Source organism: Canis lupus (assembly GCF_048164855.1).
Source record: "Canis lupus baileyi chromosome 16 unlocalized genomic scaffold, mCanLup2.hap1 SUPER_16_unloc_1, whole genome shotgun sequence".
In the NCBI taxonomy this organism is placed as follows: Eukaryota; Metazoa; Chordata; class Mammalia; order Carnivora; family Canidae; genus Canis; species Canis lupus.
The window spans coordinates 1,706,307-1,729,744 of record NW_027326424.1 but is presented as its reverse complement, the minus strand read 5'-3'; the positions used below and the strand labels follow the sequence as shown (position 1 = coordinate 1,729,744).

General features: G+C 44.6%; 1 protein-coding gene across 1 annotated transcript; it reads left to right on the top strand.

The window, feature by feature from the left end:
* Positions 1–489: 489 nt before the first annotated feature.
* LOC140629535 (uncharacterized) lies at positions 490–23,438 on the top strand. The gene is made up of 3 exons (XM_072819055.1): positions 490–1,391; positions 9,260–9,339; positions 21,408–23,438. Exons 1-3 carry the CDS (start codon positions 490–492, stop codon positions 21,692–21,694), a joined length of 1,269 nt encoding a protein of 422 aa, XP_072675156.1. The 3' UTR covers positions 21,695–23,438.

The following is a 23,438-nucleotide window of genomic DNA, read 5'->3' as shown; positions in this document are numbered from 1 at the left end:
GAGCCACCCAGGCATCCCTCAGCCACATTCTTATACCAGCTTGTGCAGAGCACCCGCTCTTCCTGAAATGAACCCTAGTGCAGCTAGCACAAGAGTGAGAGGATTCAGTCCTGCTGCAGGGGGATTTATAGACAGACCATCTGGAACTGTGGAGAAAGTGGAGATGTCTCTGAGAGAACTCTCGGTTCGAGTCCAGACTCCGTTGTTTGCTCTGTGACATTAAGCAAGTTGTCTAACTGTTCCCAGCTTTGCTTTTGTCTCTAACGTGAGGTTAATACTGCTTGTGCTCTCTCTGTCCGGTGGAAGCAAACTCTAATATCCTTTGCTTCAGATGGAAGCAAACTCTAATATCCTTTGCTTCAGATGAAGCAAACTCTAATATCCTTTGCTTCAGATGAAGAATCTGAGGAGCTGCCATGCTCTTGATCAGACTTCAGTTTCTGCAGCCTCGCAGGTCACACGCTTCCTTGAAGGTCACACGGGCGGCTCATGGCAGGCTGGGACTGCAACCTAGCTCGGTTTGTCGGACTCCAGGCTTGTCATCGCGGGAGGCGTTTAGGGGGCTTGAGGTCCCCCACCTTGTGCATCAAGGACCAGCCTAGATCTAACGGAGTTGACAGCGAGGCGGGAATCCCAGCCTTCCCTGCGAAGGGAGGGCGCAAGGGGGCACCGCTGTTGAGGGCGAGCGGCAACCATGCCGACAGCTGTTGTGCATTAGCTGGGATGGGGTGGAGGGAACTACAGTTCCCAGGAAGCAGTGCGGCTCCCTGGCTGCCCCGCTCAGGCCACGCCCAGACCACGCCCCCACCCGCCTCGGCCACGCCCCGGCCACGCCCCCGGGCCGGCTGGTATATAAGGGCCGAATGGCCCGGCGGCGGGCAGAGCGCGGAGGCGGCGCGGGCGCGCGCGGGGCTGCCGGGGCCGGAGGAGGCTGCTGCTCGCCCGCTCGCCCGCTCGCCCGCCCGCCGCTCCGCGCTTCTCCCTCCGCCTCCCCGGCCCCGCGCACCTACGAGCTCCGGGCCGCGGGCCGAGCTGCCCCGGGCGCTGTCCGGGCCTGCAGAGGGGATGCCGGCGGGGACCTCGGGCTCGCGCCGGCGTTGCGCAGCAAAGAAAGGCGAGGCGCGGCGTCGGGGCTGCGCGCCCTGGAGCTCCGGGACGCGGCACTTGGGAACCCCCGCGGCGAGCTCCCGCCATCTCCGCGCGGCCGGAGCGCGCAGCCCGGGGCTGGCCTCGGGTGGAAAGTGCGGGGAATGGGGCGAGGGGCTCCGGACCCCCCACCGTGGATTACTTGGTGTGCATCAGCCGGGCTCAGACGACCCCCACCCCCGCGACCTCGTCTGCGTCCTGGGCTTGCTTCCTTCCACCTGGCAGTCGGGGCGCATACCTGGCAGGTAAGTGTTCCCTGCGTTTCGAGGGAGGGGGTTTGGTGCGCTCCTCTCTCCCCGCCTCCCCCCCCCCCCCCCCCGCGCCGCTTTCTGGAGCTCTTGGGGTTTGCACGGAAATTTCTGCTCTCGCACTGACATCTCCGCAGAGACATCCCCTCGGCCCCCCTCCGGGCGGCCCCCCGCGGGACAGACCCTCCGCCGGGGTGGGGGTGGGGGTGGGGGGCCCGTCGCCCTAACCTCCGCCCTCGTGGCCGCCCCGGGGCCCGTTACCCCGGGAGGGAGCGCTGCCGCCACTGTTGAGTCGGGCGGTTCTGAAAGTGAGCGGCCTCGGGATCCACACCGAGAACTTTGATTACACCTCGTGGTCCTGTGTTAGCTTCTCTCCGGGGCGAACAGGGGGCCCCGAGTGCCTTCGCGTGCAGGAGCTCGGGCGCCCTCGCCGCGTGGTGCCGTGACTGTGCCCGCGCGTGTACTACCCGCGCCCCCCGCGCCCCGCGCCCCGCCGGGGGTCACCTGACCGCGCCGAGGGCCGCCCCCTCCCGAGCGGGGGAGCCCCGGAGCGAGCGGCCGGCGCCCGCGGCGGGCGGGGTGCGCGGGGCGATGGGCAGGCCCCCGGCGGGGCGGGCGGCGCGGAGGCTGCAGGTGGGGGCTGCGGCGGGCGGGCCGAGCGCCGCGCGCCTCGTCTGCGAGAGGAGGGAAAACAAAAGCGTCCGCGGCGGTTCGGTGGCTGCGCGCGGCTCGACGAGGCAGAGCCCGGGGCGCGTGCGGGGGGCGCGGAGGCCGGGCCGCGGCTGCTCTGCTCGCGCCCGGGGCCGCCGACGGGAGGACGGGGCGCGCCGGCACAGGTGGTCCGCGGCGAGCCGGAGCGAGGAGCATGGCCAGGTGCGGCGGGACGAGCGGGCCCGGGCCTCGCGGGCGCCCGGCTCCAGGTGAGCGAGCCCCAACTTGCCGCGCCCCCCGCGGGGCCGCCCGCCAGGCTGGGGCTTTTGTTCGGCGCCGCGGGTCGGGTCGGGCCGGGGCCGGGGCCGGGGCCGGGGTCCGGGCGGGGGGCTGCGCGGGGGGCTGCGGCTCGGCCCCGGGGCTGCGGGGCTCGGCCGGGCGCCCGGGACCTGCTGAGCCGGCGCTCCCCGGCCTGCCACGGCGCCCCGAGACCTCGGGCTGCGCCCGCCTTATCTCCATTTTCCACCTAATTGAGACCAAATATGCTAAGTTTGAAATGGCCCCGACCCCCGGGGCGCCCGCCCCAGGCTGCCCGCGGCGCGGCCTCTGCCCCCCGAGCCGGAGCCCGCCCGCCCGGGGAGGACGCGGGGTCGTCGCCGGCGGATGCCGAGGCCGCTCCGACGATCGGGCGGAGGCGCGCGCAAGACGGGCGCGCGATGCCTCGTCTCGCTGTGCGGGGACACTGTCTTTTGTTCCAGCCTCTGTATTTTCCTGTGTGTGTGTGAGGTTTTTTTTTTTTTTTTTTTACAAAGAAAGCGTCGCCTGTGCTTTCTGTGACAGGGGACTTGTCTGCCAGTTTGCCATTGTGCACTCAGGAATCTGCTCCATTCTGAAGTGAACTGCCCAGAGGTATTAGTCAAGAAGCTGGAGGAGGCTGGGGAGTGGGGAGAGGTGGGTTTTTCTTTCTCTTCTTCTTTCTTCCTTTTTTTTTTTTTTTTAATTATTAGCTCAGAAGTGTCTGATTCACATGATTTTAAGAGGAAATGGGGGAGAGGCATTTAGTTTTGAATTGGATGCAGGTCTGTGCTGTGCTTTTGAAATATATCGAACAGCCGTAAGTCCAAGATCATCCTTCTGACGTGTACCTGATGTACTGGTGCCCTTATTGCCAGTCAAGTGGAGCATTAAATGCTTTATCAGCTGAGTGGAAGATAGGATTGATTCTCTTATAAAAACTGAGGTGCCAGAAGACAGGTGCCTGAACAAAAGGTCATCTACTTTCTGTTCTGAGGAATGTCAAGAATGAGCCTCTAGAGAAAGCATTAGCAGGATTCCCATCAGAAAATGATTTTCATTCAGTTCATGGTAACATGCATAAATGGGCCTTTATTAAAGGATATAGTGTCCAAATTGGTATCATTGTGTGTAGATTTATTATACCTGGTTTCATAGGCCATAAGAAATTTATAGGAAGGTTTACATTTGGTAAAATTCTAGGTAGTCTTTCTCATTTTACTTGTCACTTCCATAACAAGATATCAGCACCTTGCAGCCAAAATCAGCAGGAACATACATATCGTTGAACCAATGTGGGTTCATTGACTCATCACAATGAGGGAAAGCTCACACCTACAGGGAACTGTGTGACATCTCAGTAGGAAGCCTTAGAATTTGGTCTTCCAAGAGATGTTTTTTAAGAGGGTTCAAGGAAGTGAGAGTTCTTTATAGATTAAATACTCTGAAGGGCAGGGATGATTTTCTGACAGGGTTTCTAAGTAATTCTTACCTAGAAGGTGAAAAGATGAAGCAAGGCTAAAGCTGCAATAGGAAAGATACAGCAGAGAGTGGTCTGTTTTTTCTCTTGATATCATCAGTCATAGAGAGACCTTCTCTGAAGTTGGTGTGCTAAGAAATTGTTGATGTTTGGCAGAAGAACACCAAGGTATAGCTGTCAGTTCCAGGCCAGCACTTACCAACAAGACCTAATTGATAGCTCTAGGTTAGCTTTCATCTGTCATCTTTTCTCTCTCACACACAGTCCAGGAACTTTTGTTTACCAGGAGACCCTGTTAAACTGGTCCTTTATAAAGGGAAGCCCACTTTTGTAGTACAAGATGCTAATAAAATATTTTTTAAATTATCAGCAATTATTTACAGAAAACAAGAGGGGAAACCTTTTTCTTGAATTAGTTGATGCTTTAAAAAAAAGTCCATGGATCATAAAGGGGCACATAAATTTTGAAAACCATCATACTCTTTTTGGCAATCTCATCTTACAACTTGGATTAAAAATAAATTATTTCTACCTAACCCAACATAGTCATTCAAATTTTATTTGATAATTAGATAATATCTAAATCAGAGAAGAAAGTAATAGTCCCATTTTCATTACTGATAAAACCGTATCTCCAACACCATATTCAATTCTATTTAACACTACATTTTAAGAATAAAATAATGACAGCAATTTTGAAATATCTAAAGCTGCATCATGCAGAAGAACCTGTAGACTTACTCTATTCTGTTCCAAAAGCCAAAATCAGTATCATTAGCTTTATGTAATAGGGAACAAAGATTTCTGTTCAGCAGTAGGAATAAATGTCTCATAATTAAGAACTACCCAGAAATGGAATGGGTTACGTAATTATATAGTGAAATGTCCAACATTGAAAATGTTAAAAACAGAGGCTGAATGAACACAGAAAAAGCAGACATAACTGGAACATCTGGAATGAGAGTTTGAACTACATGGTTGGTCAAGACCCTCTCTGACTCTGAAGGCAAAAGCAATGAGTAAGAGAATGGAGTTAGAAAGTTAGTAAGTTACCATGATCTAGGGCAAGTTAAAGGCCATCATATTTGTCAGGGTTCCAGAGAACCCAATACTGGAGATGAGAGAAAAGATAACCTAAAAGGTTGAGGCAGTCTTGGTTCCCTAGTTTCTAAAATCAAGCCATTGATATGGAAAATTCAAGTTTATAAGGAAAAAAATGTTTCCAGTGATGCTATCCGTACCTCAATCACAATGTCCTCCTTTTCATCTCTATGAGCCTGCAATTTAATATAATACCTACTAAGTACAAGGCATTCAACACAAAGGAATTTGTTGTGATTACTCTCCTCAAACGGGAGATAAATGTCTCTATTTCCAAACTCTTGCAAAGGCTCTGAGAAAAAGATCTTTGAGTATTCTCTGAGGGAGCGAAATAAAGCAACTCAGTATGAAAAACAAGTGTTAGGTTTAGTATGCCTCTGGTTTCAGAGCTTAAGAAACTTGAACTTGGAAATCAGATGTAACTGTGTTTAATGCCAGCCCTTTCACTTTCACGCACTAGCTGTGTAACCTTGGGCAAGTTACTCACCTTCTCTGAACCTTTGTTTCTCCCGTAAAACAGAATTAAAAATCTATAGCCACAGAGGCTCATTAGCATTAAGTGAGGTGATGCATATGAAGGTTCTAGCGTAGCCCGACAGAGTCAACCATCAGGAAATGTTACGAGATAATGAGAATAACTTTGCAATGGTATGCCATAATGTCAGCAGCTTTTCCTGTCGAAGTGAAGCATTTTCTATGTGAGCAGAATGTTTCCCCAGGAAGATAAGATGTTATTATTTAACCTGCAGCTTTTGTCAGTTTGGCAAAGGTTAAACTTACAAAAAAAAAAAAAAACACACAGAAATTTCTAATTCATTATAAGTCAGTCTATCATGTCTTCAAGGCCATTCTGTTATGAATTTAAACTACTATTGCAGAGTTAAATGAAATTTCACTTCTGTTTTTTTCCAGTCCTCCAGATAGATTCATTATACAGTTTAACATCGGGGAAGAGTTTGGATAAACCACTTTTAAGGTTTTTATACAGATTTTTAAATCTGAGATTGATTGAACCTGGATAGCTACTGACTTCACTCCACTTGATCTCTCACTTTTCAAGATCATCACATTAACTTTATCCATAGGAATACATACAGCAGTAGACTACTATGATTTAGCATTCCTAGAAAACATTTATTCCATTCTCCAGCTAGGGGAAAAAATTTCTTTGCAAATTCAGCATATATGTGTGTATGTGTCTCTGTTTAAGAAACTAGTATCAATATAAGATCATATAGCATTAGCCTCTTAACCTTCCTGTCGTTTGTGTACACACCATTTGGTTAGATCCAGAAAACTGATGCTTTATTTAAATCTACTTTAGCAGTGGAAGTAAAAGGAAATCACATCCTCAAACTTGAGGAAAAGTGCTATGTAGATTGTGAAAAATCCCTCAACGATTCCATTTTGTACACAGTTTCCTGTCCAGTATTTAATCCTATTTTCAAAGGTAATTGTCGAGGTTAAAAATATATAATTTAAGGGAAATGGAAAAGCCACTTGGTTCGTTGTCTCCCAATGCATTAAAAATATCCCCTTTGTAATCCTGGAGAAGTATGCAAATTATAAGGCTGGGGAGAACCACTATTGAAAAATACTGTACTGTATCTTCATGTGATGTTTAAGACTAACTACTACCCACATTTCTTTAAGAATCATTTCAGAGGATCAGCTAAAAATGCTGTTAACCGTAAGAGACTCCATCTGCCAAAGTGTATTAAAGTGACATACCATTAATGCTAGTTCAACCTAAAAAACAATCATCCTGTAATGAAATGCTTTATATAAACTCAGGAAAGCTAGGAGACTCACAGTTCTCTATGAAATTAGCCGGTATTTGAGACCAACGGTGGAATGATATGGAAATGGTAATTTGACTCCCTGTAATGGCTTAGTAATGGCCCCTTACCTCTTAGTCCTAGATGTGTTTGCTTTTGTGAATATGTCTAAAAGACCTAGAAATAAATGACTTTTTTCCGAAATGAAGGAAGGATTTTGAAGAAGCAGTTGTACTTAAAAAGTTGGGAAATAAATTTTCCTTGCTCACTCCCCACATTTCTCCCTAACACATAAAAACGCAGACATGAACATGCCTTACACACAAATGCACATGCGCATGTATGCGCATGCACACTTTGTAATGAAGTCACGTCTATTAAAAAAATTTTTTTAAAGATTTTATTTATTTATTCATGAGAGACACAGAGAGAGAGGCAGAGACACAGGCAGAGGGAGAAGCAGGCTCCATGCAGGGAGCCCGACGTGGGACTCGATCCAGGGTCTCCAGGATCACACACTGAGCTGAAGGCGGCGCTAAACCGCTGAGCCACCTGGGCTGCCCTAAAAAAAATTTTTTTAAGTGAATTTGCCTATTTCAAAATAAGAGCATCAAACACTGAACCCAGTTCACTAACATATTTGAGGTGGTCATAATCTCCTTCCATGGGTGTCTTTAGTTCAGAGGAAAAGACTAGATGATATTGACATGACTACAAATGAGGAGCAGAATGAGACAAAAGTGTCTGTAGTACTTGCTTCTGAAACTCAATAATAAAGCACCATCAGATTTTACAAAGGTCAAATTGGGAGTAAACAGAAGCTAGCACACTCTCCTGGCGATTTACAATTTGACCAAATTCACAGCCTTTATCTGATCAAATTATGAGAGCCCTGTTTAGAGGCATCAATCATTGCGGAGGTCCTAAATGTGAAGGAAGTGATGAAGAGTATTTTCGCTTTACCACAAGTGAAATTCAGAAATAAAAAGGAATCTTCTGGAGCAGAGACTTCATGACCCAAGAATCTTAATGTCTCTCGGTTTTCAAATCAGAGATGGCTCTACAATAGACAGGATCATCGTCCAGAAAACACCATGTGCTTTAACACCTGGACTTGCTTGCCCACTCCCAGCTTGTCTTTATCTTTCCTCTTTCCTACCTTAAAATTTTCTTCATTAGATAGGCACCTGGTCTCTATAAGTTTGCTATTAAATATGCTGCCTGGAAGAATTTTTTGACCTTTGCTCTAAGTGGAGATTTGCCTGTCAGGTTATCTAGCTAATACTTGTGTCTGTGATACAATAAAACATAGTTAAATTTCAAGGAAGAAAGAGAAAATATATGTGAAATTTTTATCATTTGACTTTCATCTTTATCATTTGACTTTCTTACAGCTGTGTTCAAATATCCCTATTATCTGGCTTTAATTTATATTTCTAAACTATTTTCTACTGTTCCCTTTCATGTTCCATTTATTGGCCTCTTGACTCTTCCCTGTATGTCTCACACTTTTCCACACCTGTGACTTTGTTCATTCTTTTTCTGAAGCCCTCACAAATGTCACATCCTTGATAATTTGTCCATTGGTAGAGGGGATCACTTGAGACAGCTGTACACAGTAAAGACTTTAGCTCCAAAGAGCAGTTTTGAGCTTGTGAGTGGTTCTCAAATTATAATGTGCATAAAAATCACCTGGAGTGCTTGCCAATGATGGAGATTTTGTGGCTCAACCTCAAAGATTCTGATTCAGTAGTTCTGTGAAGACCCAGAATATGCACTGTTAATCTCCAGGTGACTCCAATGCAGGTGATTCCAGGGCCTCTTTAAGACACACTGTTGTAAGAACATCTCTGTTTTTAAAATTCCTGACTAAAGGCTTTCCAGAAGATATTTTTTTCCAAAGCACAAATGTTATTTAAATTATTATTAATTCCCAGAAATTCCATTCTAGAAACACTAGAATACAGGCATTTGTATCCTATGCCTGCCTAACTGGATTAAAAAAATTTAGATGCAACACAGCTAAATATGGGTTAATGAAATTGCTATTAATCACTTTTTGAGAAAATGTAGGCATCCCGGGAACATGCTGTAATTTCCATCACTTTTATACTGCCTCTGCCAGCTCTGTAGTTAAAGAGTAACAAAACAACTGTTTATGAAAAGGGTAGGTTTAAGATGAAAATAATCATTTTGCAAAAGTGAGGAAACAGTATCAGAGCCTGCGAACTGTGCTCTTCCAAGTGGAGAATCCAGTATTTGTAATAAATTCCTTTTGCTCTGGATGAGTTCTGCATTTTCAATGAGGTGAACTTGGCAACATTCTAGTTGATTTTAATAAAAATAGCTGCTTTGAGGACAGGGAGCTGAGGTTGCCAAATTTACAGCTGCCTTGCACAATTACTCTTACACCTCCTTCAGGGCTACTTAGAACCAGTAAGCAAATTAAGTGTATCGATTGCAATTTTGTTGGACTAACAGCCCCCCCCCCTTTTTTTTTAAGGAATAAACTTGATTCCTTTCAGTATGTGTCTGTTCAGAGTGATCTCTTTTCTTTTCAGCCATAACACAAAGACAACATCATGGCTGGATCCTCGACTTGCGAAAAAGGCTAAACCTCCAGAAGAGTGCAAAGAGAATGGTAGGTCATTAAGTTTCTATGATGTTTCTGCGTTGCGCTTTGAGCATGTTTGTGTTTCTTAAAGGAGGGTCTCACCGACAGGAGCAATCATGTAGTTGAGACAATTTTAAAGGTGTATTATTTAATGCTTAGAGAGGAGAGAGAATTAACGCGGCTTTTCAGCAGTGCCATGTGGTTTTCCTTTCTCTTTCTGAGGAAACTGCCGGATATCACATCTCTGTCATCTCTGTTGGTTCTATGTGACTCCTGGCCTGACTTTCCACCACCTTCTAAGGACTTTTTGTTTGCAATATGTCTCTCTGAGGACTCTTATCTTTTCATTGGCATCAAACATGATATATAGAGAAACAGTCTTGTGGACCTATAAATATTATTGATTTTTGTGTTTAGAGGCATAGCATTCTGCTGGTTATTAAAGAATCGGTGGTATACAGATCTATACATATGGCTACTTTCCTTTAATCAAATATTTGAATTAAATAACCAGTTGCATGAATGTCCTGGGATATCCTTAGTATTTTCTAGTTTCTAGTGTAGTAATACTAACTTGCTTAGAAACTGACTGTTTTCATGTATGTGAAGAATGTTTTTGAACAATGTTGGGGGTTAGATGGGTGTAAACCTTGCACTGATATTAGTAAATTAGATGAAGTCTGTTACAGATGACACTTGTAATTTTTAAAGATGTTGAGTTTAATGTTAAAGAACACTTAAAATTTAGCTAAAATGATAAATAGCATACTCTCCTTTGATTTATTATTTGACTACAATCAAGCCTTTATCTCCTCAACCTATTAGAGCCCTGTTCACAGGCATCTATCATTGAGAAGCTCTTAAAAGTGGAGAAAGTGATGAGAGTTTAAACTTTTAAAAAAGTTTTTGAAAAGTCAACTTTTTATAAGTCTCTAATTCTAAAAGTCCTTTGTAACAATAGTTCTGGCTTTATCAGATAATATTTTGATAACATTGTTCATTTCTGTAACTGTTCACAAGCTAGTTGTAAAGAGTTCAATTAAGAATTATAGTGTACAGTTTATATGTACATATTTGAATGCATAAATATCCAGTTTTTAACCACTGTCTATATTAAATTTTATATTTATAGCTATATCTGTATGCTTTCTGTAGAATAGTATGACTGCTTGTGGTTGAAGCCCATAAAATTCTGTGACCTGGACTTTTGATCACCATTAGGCTATATATTTCCTTGACACCAGTAAGACGTATGCTGCAGATTGTGATCAGTTATAAATTAAAATGGCCTGATCTGTTATATATGGAAGTTACAATTCACTTTTGCCGCAGATGTAAAAACCTTAGTATATCCTAATTAAAATGAATGTAACGATTTGCAGTGCTGTGACACATTGAACTTCTCAGCTGTCTTGTTCCTTTGAGTTATTCTTTTTATTAGAAAAAGCTGTTAAAATCAAACTTTAAAATTCTGGGAGAGATGTAGGCATAAGACGTTGCATAATTTTAATATTCCAATGTTATCAGTTTTTCCCACATCCGCACTTGTCTGTCTTCTTAGGATGATAAATACCTAAAATATGATGCCAGTGTCTGAGGAGCACATGTCATTGAAAAACAAGCCCTGCAATATAGTCTTGTAGTTCAGAATGATTTATAACCAGTCAATTACTATTTGTTTTCATTTTCTACAAAATAAATAACTCCTAGATTTTATTCCGTATATTACTGGAATGTTATACAATGGAAATTAACATCTAGTTAGTTAGAATACTATTATTCCAGACACATATTTTAAGTTTTCTTGCCAAGAAAATTGCTTTTATGTAATACTGTTACTTCTGTTTTATTTTTCGTTTCTTTAAGACATAGGTTAAAATTGTGTGTTTAAATGTTGGATGTTAATGGACTGCTGTTGAGCTAGCCAATTAAGTGAGGTTTCTTTATATGTTCCACTCAGACCAAACAAAGTAGAGTAATTTTCTGGGATCCCTGGGTGGCGCAGCGGTTTTGCGCCTGCCTTCGGCCCAGGGCGCGATCCCGGAGACCCGGGATCGAATCCCACGTCGGGCTCCCGGTGCATGGAGCCTGCTTCTCCCTCTGCCTGTGTCTCTGCCTCTCTCTCAATCTCTCTGTGACTATCATAAATAAATAAAAATTAAAAAAAAAAAAAACAACAAAGTAGAGTAATTTTCTGAATGCTGGGATGTGTGTAAAATGTGTATAAAAAAATTATATGGAGGCTCAAGATGATAATATCTTTCTCCAGCAAAGGTTTATACTTTTTATGCCAGTGAGATAGAGTGGAGGCTAATTACTTAGTCCAATCTGGAGTTAAGCCAATAGGAGGTTGGGCTGAGTTTTGGTAGGACCCGATTTATCTCTGGTTTGTTCCTGTGCTTAGGATGTTTGCCCAAGGTTTTCAACTAACAGTCTATTTGCAGGTCAGCAAGCATTTTCTATAAAGGGTAGGTAGCCTATATTTTAGGCTTTGCAGGTTATCCAGTCTCTTTGTAACTACTCATTATGCAAAAGCAGACAAATCAATATATAATTAAAGGACATGGATGTATTTTGATGGAGCTTTGTTTATGAGCAGAGAATTTGAGTTTTGTATACTTTCAGGATTTGAATTTCAAAATACTGTTCTTTTGATTATTATTTTTTTTTTTGGCAACCATTTAAAAGTATATAAATTGGTCTTCATTTCTGGACCATACAGAAAATAGAGGCAGGCTGGATTTGGTCCACAGGACAAATCCTGGCCCCGTGTGTTCATGTGGGGCCTTCCTCTTGGCAGATCTTAAATGCCAATATTTTAAAAATGTTTTTTCTTCCTAGTATTGCAAGACTGCCAAAAACCTGTGGTGCATTTCAGGGGTTTTAGCTTAGCTGTTTGCCTCTAGACCTTGCAGCTTCTGAATTGACAGATGTCATCATGGGATAATGGGTTGTCTGTTTAAGATCTCTCAAGTCTATATTTTGTCATTGGCATCAAACATGATATATAGAGAAACAGTCTTGTGGACCTATAAATATTATTGATTTTTGTGTTTAGAGGCATAGCATTCTGCTGGTTATTAAAGAATCGGTGGTATGCAGATCTATACATATGGCTCTCAAGACTCCTCAGCTTTCGGCTGGCTTCCCTAACCTCTAGCAGTGGCCTTCTACCTAGGCAGTCTGGGTTCTTACCACAGCCCAGAATCAACAAAATCAGCTGCAAATTCTTCCCTCACTTCTTCAGGGTTTTCTCCTCTTTGGAATCCTAGGCCTGTTGTTTCAGCAGTGCTGATGCCTTTAAATTGTTTATTTTTTACATTTTGTGTAGATTTTTTTTGTGTTCTCATGGTTTATAAGCTTCTCACTCCATCCTACCTGGAAGCAAAAGTTTTATGCAGTATTTTTTAAATTGAACATTTTAGAGCTTATTGGATTGCATAACTATAAATTCTTTATTATTATCGTAATTAAAATTTTGATCTCTCAAAATGGAATTCCATGATGTTGTATATATGTGCATACTGTCATGAATGTGCATATGTATTGTGTGTGCGTGTGTGGATATGGATCTGTAAATGTTGACATTTTTAGTTCTGTTAACACTGGTACATAAAGTTAATTCCTTGGTCAACTACAAAAGAAGAAGCTGAGTGAAAGAGTGATGGAAGGGAGGTTATCAACTGATTTAAATTATTCTTGGGCTAGAGAAAAAAACTAGCAAATATTTTCTTATTGTTATCAAGGGGGACATGGGAACATAGATGGCTCCATACAAATACATATTAAACAACCATCTGTTGACACCAAAGCAACCATTTTATCTTGAAGCATAATGTACTAAACGTGAACGCATACTTCCTTCTCTCACAATACAGTCGAAAGTACTAAAGTCACTACATTCTGTGCATTTGTCATCGCTCTGCATTTTTAGAGTTTTAGCACCAGTCTACATAGCAGAAAAAAAAAAATCTCCACCTACTACTGGATTCTAATATTAGTATTTGGGGGAGTGCCATTTAGCAAGCCAATATAGTCTTTTACAAAACGCCACAGAAATAGTGGTTAACTATTAAACAGTTTGGAGGCAAGATCAGTGAACTGCATATAAAAAACATCAACATATGTGTCTCTGGCCCCCACAATCAGTACCATGGGGTTTCTCCTGAGACATTGCTGATCACATATATCTCAGTGGTGACACATCCCCCAAGATTCACTGAGCTATAGGGTTAACATCAAACATGATTCAAGCCTTGGGGTGCCTGGGTGGCTCGGTCATTTGAGTGTGCAACTCTTGGTTTCAGCTCAGGTCATGATCTCACGAGTCATGAGATGAAGCCCCATGTCCCCATGTCAGGTTCTGCACTCAGGGGGGGAAGTCTGCTTGAGATTCCCGCCCTCTGCCCCTCCCCCCCCCCACTCTCTTTCTCATAAATAAATAAGTCTTTTTGAAGACACCTCATAGGATCATTCTTTTCTTAAAGTTGAAATGTAATTAAATTATCACATTCAGAAGAAGAAATTGTGTGAAATTTGGAGTCAAGGAAACTTCTAATCCGAACACAAATCTGTGGGCTCTTGGGAAAGGTACTTCTTCACTTCTGAGAACCTAAGGTTTCTTACCTGTAAAAATGGGAAGGATATCTGTTTCCTGTAGATTCAGCTTCACAAATAAAAGGGACAGTGCTTGTGACACTACAGGCTCTCAATAACTGTTCCTTTCTTTTCCTTTTCTGTGTGTTCTGAGCCAACAAATGAGCCTCATAGAAGACAAGAGGAAGAATTCAGAATAGTTGGCCTACCTAAAGAGCTTTGAATTATTCTAGAGTATCCTGGAGAGATGGAAATGAACAAAACCCTTGGAGGCTAAAATTATCTGCCTAGCTAATTCCAGCCTAATATTGATAGATTAAAGATTGTCCCCCTCTATTCTGTTACGATGGCTCTAAATTCTCAGAAAATTGTAATCACAGCTGTACATACTAGGTGGCTTCATTTCCATATTCAATGTGTATGAATTATAAGGCAGTTTTCTCATATTGCTGTAAAAACAATCACATAATCTTAACCTCTTTACCTATGTGAGAACTCCATTTCCATTGACATTTAGTTAAAACTAAAGTTTTGAGTTATTTATCTTTAAAAAAAATGGTGTCCAAACTGCACATAAATGAAGATAGCATAAGCTATGTTTGGAATATATATTAAGTGGATTTTTTTTTCAAGAGGAGGTTGCCTTTTTTTATATATATCAATATAGTGTACTGAGTTTTCCTTTTATTTTGCATTTATTTTTAAATTTTTTTCTTTGAATTCAATTTCCCAACATATAGTATAACACCCAGTGTTCATCCCCTCAAGTGCCCTCCTTAGTGCCTGTCACCCAGTCATCCCATCCTTTGTTTGTTTCCCAGTGTTAGGAGTCTCTCATGGATTGTCTTCCTCTCTAATTCCCCCTCCTCGATTTCCCTCCTTTCCCTTATAGTCCCTTTCACTATTTCTTATATTCCACGTATGAGTGAGACCATGAGAAGGGTGCCTATTCTAAAATAATAGAAAACACTAATCAATTTTAGGTCATTTCTTTTTTCTTTCTTTTCCAAATTTTTAAGTTCCAATTAGCTAACATACAGTGTAATATTAGTTTCAGGTGTAGAATTTAGTGATTCATCACTTATATTCAGCCCCCAGTGCTCATCACAAGTACCCTTCTTAATGCCTATTTAGCCCATCCCCCTGCCCCCCTCCCCTCGAGCAGCCCTCAGTTCTCCATAGTCTGTTTTCTGGTGTTTCTCTCTCTTCCCACCCCCCATGTTCATCTGTTTTATTTCTTAAATTACACATATGAGTGAAATCACACAGTATTTGTCTTTCTCTGACTTATTTCACTTAGCATAATACTCTCTAGCTCCATCTATGTCATCACAAATGGTAAGATTTCATTCTTTTTTTATGGCTGAGGAATATTCAATTGTATATGTGTGTACCACATCCTCTTTATCCATTCATCAATCTATGGATTGATGTCGGATTGTTTCCATAATTAGCAATTGTGGATAATGCTGCTATAAATATCAGGATACATGCATCCCTTTGATTTAGTACTTTTGTATTCTTTGGGTGAATACCTAGTAGTGCAATTGCTGGATCACAGGGTAGTTCTACTTTTAACTTTTTGAGGAACCTTCATACTCTTTTCCAGAGTGGCTGCACCAGTCTGCATTCCCACCAACAGTATAAGAGGGTTCCCCTTTTTCTGCATCCTCATCAACATCTGTTGTATCCTGTGTTGTTAATTTTAGCCATTCTGACAGGTGTGAGGTGATGTCTCATTGTAGTTTTGATTTGTGTTTCCCTGATGATGAATGATGTTGAGCATCTTTTCATGTGTCTGTTAGCCATCTGTACGTAGTTTTAGGTCATTTCTTAAGTGAATTTCTTAACTGTCACACAGATTAGGAAACACATAATTTTATTTTTGTAGTTCACATTCTGTTCCTAGAATGCATAGTTTATTTCTTTTTCAAATAGGGACTTTGGCCTGTTGTCTCATTAAATTTGTATTGATAATTAATGACCCTAATTTCTCAACAATAAATATGAGCAAATTAATTTCACCTTTGAATATTTGTTTTCCTGATCTAATAAACCTAAGATTATGTTTGTAAAGTACCTTGATAGCTTTCCCCTAGGAATAATTCAGTAAAACAGGCTCTGGGGCACCTGGGAGGCTTATTGGTTAAATATCTGCTTTTGGCTCTGGTCATGATCTAGGAGTCCTGGGATTGAGCCCCATGTTGGTCTTCCTGATCAGTGGGGCATCTGCTTCTCCCTCTCCCTCTGCCCCTTTCTCCTTACTCATCCACTTGCTCTCTCTCTCAAATGAATGAGTAAAAGATTAGAAAAAAAACAGACTCTAAAGATACCCCTCAAGTACTGAAACTTTAGAATCGAAAAATCATTGATATTTTGAACTCCTATCTTTAAATATTATGAACTGATTTGAATGTTACTTTGTTTTTATAATGATATTTAGGATGTTTTATTAAAAATTTGAGGAAATTTAAAATATCTTAATAGAAACTGTTCTTATTTTGCTAACTGGTACTTATTCATATTAGTCATGATTTTTTTATAGCAGCACTTTGAGGTATGCTTCATCCAATAATATAGTACCTTTTCCAGTGTTTTCAGCTTAGGGGTACTACAAAATACCAACACTTTAGGAATATAAATCTTTTGTGGAGGAAATAATAAAATAAAATCAAAATAAATCATATAGGATAGATTTTTCCACTGCTTTGCATAGATACCAATTCTTCTGTTTATGGCTGACATCTGTAATAATTGGCCCCCATCTACTCTGAGTGATTAGTGTCCAGACCATAAAAGTTGTTAAATATTTTAAATATCATTTTTGCACTAATCATTTATGTATTTCTCTTTTCTACTTCCAATCTTTATCATGGCTATAAAATAGTACCTGTGTAAGGATTATAAAATTGCATCCTTTTATTCTTGATTGCTCAAGTTTCTTTTATATTTAGGAATGAGTTATGTCTTGTCTTTACTGCTTAATGCATGCAGGTTTGAAAATAATATTGACAGCATCAAATCTGCTTGTTTTGTGCAATAGCAAAATAATTTCAAGATATTTCAAATATGGCTTTTCAAAGTTTTTTATTTTGAAATATTTATAAATTCACAGGAAATTCTAGGGAGGGCCCAAACACCCCTAACAAAGATCCCCAATGTTAACACCTTACATGAATATAATACCGGATCAAAATCAGGAAACTGACACTGGTACAATCCACAGATTGATTTCACTAGCTATCCAAATACTGGTGTATGTATGTGTATGTGTGTATTTTCATGCAGTTATATCACATATGTAGTTACATGTGACCATGACCACAGTCAAGATTCATAACTCTTCCATCCCATAAGACTCTCTTATGCTACCACTTTATATCCATATCCATCCCCTCTCACTGCACAACCCCTAACCCTTAACAACCACTAATCTGTTCTCCATGTCAATTTCTTTGGTATTTCAAAAATGTTCTAAAAATGGAATCATGCAGTGAATAAACTTTTGAGATGGACTTTTTTCCACTCAACTTAATTTCGTTGAAACCCATTCAAGTATGTGTATCAATAGTTTGCTACTTTTTATGTACCACTGTTTGTTTAAGCATTTACCTGTTGAAGGACATCTAGGTTGATTCCAGCTTCTAGTTAATATGAAAAAAGCTGCCACAAACATTTGTATATAGGATTTTTCATGAACATAGATCTTTTACCTGGGATAAAAGCTCAAGACAGTAATTGCTAGGTTTTTTGGAAAATACATTTTTAGCTTTAGAATAAACAGCTGTACTATTTTCCAGAATGGCTATATTCTTTTACTTCCCACCAGCAATGAACCAATTTTCTCTACATCCTTTCCAGCATTTGGTGTTATGACTTTTTAAATTTTAGTTATTCTGAGAGGTGTGTAATATTACATTATGGTTTTAATTTGTATTTCCCTAATGGCTAATGATATTGAACATCTGTTTTGAAAAATATTATTTATTTATATGAGAGAGAGAGATTGTGAGAGAGAGCACAGTGTGGGGGGGAGGGAGAGGGAGTCTCTCCACTGAGCAGGGGGCTCCTTTCCAGGACCTTGGGATCATGACCTGAGCCAAAGGCAGGCAGACCCTTAGCCAACTGAGCCACCCAGGTGGTTCTTGAACATCTTTTCATGTAATTATTTCTCATCTGTGTATCCTGCTTGGTAACATGTCTGATGATGCCTTTTGCCCAAATCTTAATTAGATTATTTTTTTTAATTTGGTTTTGAGAATTATTTACATATTCTATATATAATAAATCCCTTTATCAGATATGTTGTTTATAAACATTGCCTCCCAAACTATGATTTTTATTTTATCCTCTTAACGGGGTCTTTTGCAGAGAAAATATTTTTAATTTTGATGAAGTCAAATTTATCAATTTTTAGCAATTTATCAAATTTATCAATTTTTCCTTTTCTGAAACATGCTTTCAGTATCAAATATAAAAACTCTCTAACCAGCCCTAGACGCCAAAGAGTTTCTCATTTTTCCCCTAAATTGTGTACTTCAATATTTGACCTGTAAGTCTGTGACCTACTTTGAAATAATTTTCGTATAAGGTGTAAGATCTAGGTTGAGATTTTTAAATTATTATTATTACTATTATTATTATTGCTGTAGCCTATGGATGTCCACTTGCTTTAGCACTGTTAGGTGAAAAGGCTATCCTTCCTCCAGTAAACTGTGTGTACAACTTTGCCATAAATCATTTGGGTTCCATTGATCTATGGGTCTTTCTCTGCACCAGAACCATCCTGTCTAGATTACTGTAGCCATATTCTAATCCCTAATATTGGGTACACTGATATTCCCTAACTTAGTTTTTTAAATGTATAAATAGATAGAAGGTTTAATTAATCAGGAAGATTTAAAAAATTCTAAATGCATATGCATCTGATAACATACCTTCAAGTTTTATATAAAGGAAAAAATTACAAATCTGAAAAGAGGATTTGAAAAATTTATGGAGTATATTACCTCATGTACCTCTCCTTTCTCAATATTTTAAACAAAAAGAAAGATTTGAATAACAGAAATAGTAATCTTGATTTAAAAGCCACATATAGACACTGCACTTAGATGGAAAGTACGTTCTCAAGCACACAGAGTACTTTACAAACAATGAGTACATGGTAGTCTGTGGAGCAAGTCTCAAGAAATTTCAAAGTTGACAGTCCTGTGTTACAGAAAACCTTAATTATGTATCAATAGAAAGATAACTAAAATACTGCCCATGCTTTGAAATATAAAAACGATTTTAACATGTGTTTTTTCCAAATTTATTGAGATATAATTGATATATTGTATAGTTAACGATATACAACATTATCATTTGATACACATATATATTGTGAAATGAATGACACAATAATAAGTTTATTGTGTTAATACATCCAACAACTCATATAATTACTTTATGTGGGGGGTTGGGATGAGAACATTTAAGATTTACTCTCTTAGCAACCTTCAAGTATAATACATAGTACTATGAACTGTAATCAGCATGCTGTACATTATATCTCCAGAGCTAATTCATCTCATAACTGGAAGTTTGTATCTTTTGACCAACATCCCCCCATTTCCTCCATTTCTTAGCCTTCCATTCTGCTCTGTAGGATATTTTTTTTACCCACTCCCTTAGTACAGATCGTTGAAACTTCTTGACGGGGTCACCCGTGGGGAGAAGCCTCAGTGCCCCCGTTGGAGGGAGGTCCTGCCCCCTCCCCGAAAGCCTGGGGCTCCCTTGGGTGTATTTTGCAGGGGCAGGTGAAGTCCACGGGCCTGCATGTCCGTCTCCCACTGCTGGTGGGAGGTCAGGGGACGGCAGGGGTCGGGTCCTCCCAGGACACCTCCCTGGCCGCTCTGGTGCCTTGGGAATCTGAACGGGCTCCTTAACCCTGCTGAGCCTCCGCTTCCTCAGCTGCGGATGAGCAGGGCATCTGGCTGGCGGGGCTGCGGCCTCTGCCTCCCTGCCGCCTGGTTCTGGGTCTGCGCCCTCCCCGGCTGCCTCACACACTGAGGTGCCCACCCCGGGGGCGCCGGCCCCTCCCGCCCTCATCACTGGGATGCCTTGCTGGTGCCCCCACCCCAGCCTGAGAGCTCCCCATGGAACGGGTGGCCCGTGGTCCTAAACCTTCACTGGATGAGCGCCTGAGACTCCAAAGAGAAACTCCTGGCCTTTGAGTCTTGGAATCATCTTTCTGATTTCCTAGCGACAGGTCTTCCATAGTCCTCCTGGTGTGGCCTCCGCTGTGGCCTGGAGGTGGACCCCGACCATGTCTCCCGCCCCTCCTACCCTCTGCCCCTGCTCTCTGTCCCCCCAGCTCTCGGGTGTCACCTCTGCTCCCCCCTCCTCCCGCCCCCACATCTCTCGCTACCATGGGAACGTGCGGTGGTGCCCACGTGTCGTCCCCCATCCGCCCCTGCAGCGTCTCAGTCACCGTGTGCAAAGGCCGTGGTGACCGAGTGACATTTGGATGCTGTGGTGGCTCAGGGTGGAAATTTCCTTCTGCCCCCTTAGTGCAGCCGTCCCTCCCCTGGCCTGTCTGGGGCTGTTCCGAGCAGAGCCACTCCCCGCTCCCTCCTGCTTTCAGGCTCCCAGGAGCTGGAGACAGACACCCAGGCCACCCCGGGTGACCCTGACAGCAGGCGTGGCTGGGTGCTTGGCCGGGCCCCGCAGTAAGAGCAGGAGCAGCTCTCCTCGTAGGGGGGCGTGGTGCATGCAGCCCCTTACACCCAGCATCCAGCCCCCCCAGCTGGTGGGGACACTCAAGGTCAATGTTTTAGCTCCACGAGGGAGCGATTTCCAAACCCTTTGGTGTTGACTTTACTGCAAGTGGACAAGGAGCCGGTGACAGAGGGGTCTCGCCTTTTCCTGGTTGGTGTGGCCAGGACTGCTGAGGCTGCCTGCGGTCCCGAAGGGGACTCCTCATAGTCCTTGTCCGCTGCGTGACCCGGGTCTGTAACGCCCGCTTACGGTCCGGCTCCCTTCTCTGACTCTAGTGGGGAATAGGTTTTGTTTTTTTTTTTTTTTAAAGATTTATTTATTTATTCATGATAGACATAGAGAGAGAGAAAGAGGCAGAGACACAGGAGGAGGGAGAAGCAGGCTCCATGCACCGGGAGCCTGACGTGGGATTCGATCCCGGGTCTCCAGGATCGCGCCCTGGGCCAAAGGCAGGCGCCAAACCGCTGCGCCACCCAGGGATCCCGTGGGAATAGGTTTTTTTCTTGGGCCCCTTCACCTGCTTTACGTAATGGGCTCCTCCCACCTGTGGGATGAGTTGCTGGGAAGTGACTTGCCCGAGGTCACACAGCAGAGCTGGGCACCGTGGCCTCTCGGCTCTTGGCCTGGCGCTCCGGACCCTTTTGTCTTAAACCTGTCTCCTGGGCAGCGGACAGGCCTCGGAGACCTCCTGCGCCCCAAGACCCCCCACTGACCGCCCTCTCCTGTCTTATGTTCGGCAGAGCCTTCGTGCGGCGGCCACGGGACCCAGGTCAACGTCACGTGCATCGTGAACGTGTGCAGCAGCAGCGGCTCCGACCACGGCCCTCAGTGCTCCTCCCAGGCCAGCCACACGACGGGGGACGTGGATGCCAGCCCCTCCAGCTCCCCAGATGACCAGCAGGTCCCCTTCTCCCAGGAGGAGTGCCCGTTTCAGTTCCAGCCAGGGGCTCTAGAGACTCTGCTGGAGAACCCAGAGGATAAGCCCCTGCCCCTTGGTGTGCCTGACGCTGGCATGAAGTCCAGTTAGCCAGACTGGCGTGAGCTGTGTCACAGCCCAGGTGGGCTGTTCCTGGGCCTTCTAGGCCCCCACCCCCCAGGACTCTGGCTCTTTCTGGGCCAAATTCCTTTAGTGGCCCCACAGCCTCAGCCTTCCTCTCATCTGCTGGCAGAAGGGTGAGGCAGGGAGAATTGTGGGAAAGCGCTCCTGGCGTGGTGTGCGTCCCTCCGGGAGGCTAGCTGGACGTGGGCATGCCGGCCCGCCTGGAGCCAGCCCTTGCCACTCTGAGTGCTGCCCCCCCGCCCCAGCTGGTCCTGCGAGTTCAGCTTCTAGAGCCCTTATTTTTGTAATTTTTTTACTTTTAAAAAAAATCCCTGGGCTCTGTGCAGCCCTGGCTTCCTGGGAGGCCCCGCATCCTGCCTTCCATGGAGAAGGGGCAGTGCTTTAGCCTGATGCTGAGACTATAGGACGGTCCCAGCATGGCGGGGGCGGGGGGTGTCCTTGATCAGATGGTTCCGTGCAGGGAGGGGACGGGGGACCCCGGGTGCAGCTTGCAGCACCCCCGGATCCGTGCCTGCCAGCTTTACCTCCTGCACGCGGCGGGAATCAGACACTCAGAGGGCCCAGCCAAGCAGCCCCCGCGAGTGCTCCGGTTGGGGCAAGACGGCCAACCTCCAACCAGAAATCTTCCGATTTTAACACCCGGCAATTAAAAAAAAAAGAAGAAGAAAAAGAAAAGCACCATGCAGGCGGAGGAGCCAGCAAAATGACCAAGCGGAAGTCGGAGCTCGCTGGTCTCTGCTTTGACCGTCAAGGATTCACCTGCGGCTCCAGCCCCGCCTCCCGCCTCCCTCGGTGCCGGCTTCCCCGAGGGAATTTCAGGAACCGGAGATGACTGAGGCCCACAGTCTCCCTCCTCCTACCTCAGCCCCCGCCTCCGAGGAGGCTCCTCTTGGCCTCAGCACCCCCACCTTGCTGGTCCTGGAGCCCCAGGGAGCCTGCGGGGCCGCCGGGGTGCTCTGCCTGCCGGGGTCTCCTGGGGACGCGGGACGCCGAGAGCCAGTCTTGTGTCCGTGTGTCTGTCGTGTGCTGTTGGTCTGTGGAGCCGTGTTGTTGGGTCGTCCGGCCGGCCCGAAGCAGCTGAAACCGGCAGTTCTGTCCCAGGATTCTTTCCTGTTAACGGGTCAGGCCCCTTCCCCCAGACACGCACCCAGAGTCCTTCAGAGCACGGATGGACAGACGGACGCGTGCGGCCTTGACCGAATTCTGGAAGGAACGGGGTGGGGTGGGGTGGGGTGGGGTGGGGGGCTCCTGGACAAGCCAGCCGGGTCCCGGGTACTTGGATCCCTTGTTGAAAATTCCACTGGACTCGGGGCTGGACTTGGATCTGAGCTCTGGACGGTAGGCGAGTCCAGCCAGTGCCATGAGGAGAAAGAGCTTCCCAGAAACCAGGATTCCCTTGGAGTCCGACGTCCGGCTCCCAGGCCGCCCCTGCCCCTGCCCTGCCCCTGCCCTGCCCCTGCCCCTGCCCCTGCCCTGCCCCTGCCCTGCCCCTGCCCTGCCCCTGCCCCCGGCCTCGAGGCGGTGGAGCGTGTCTGCCCCCTGGTGGGCCGCCCCGGGACGACCTCAGGCCCCGCTGCTCTCCCAGGGCAGCTCTGACCCCGAAGGAGACCCTCCCTGGGGGGCCGCGGCTCCCAGGCTTGTTGATCCCCGAGTTTGTACTGTATACTGGGCAGCACTCCTGCTTCTAAGTAAACCTTGTTTTGTACATCGA

Excerpts from the sequence above, each read along its gene's own strand:
- LOC140629535 (XM_072819055.1), top strand. The coding sequence starts at position 490 with ATGGCAGGCTGGGACTGCAACCTAGCTCGGTTTGTCGGACTCCAGGCT. Across the intron at positions 1,392-9,259 it reads TCGGGGCGCATACCTGGCAG|CCATAACACAAAGACAACAT; the intron begins GTAAGTGTTCCC and ends TTTTCTTTTCAG. Across the intron at positions 9,340-21,407 it reads AGAAGAGTGCAAAGAGAATG|AGCCTTCGTGCGGCGGCCAC; the intron begins GTAGGTCATTAA and ends TATGTTCGGCAG.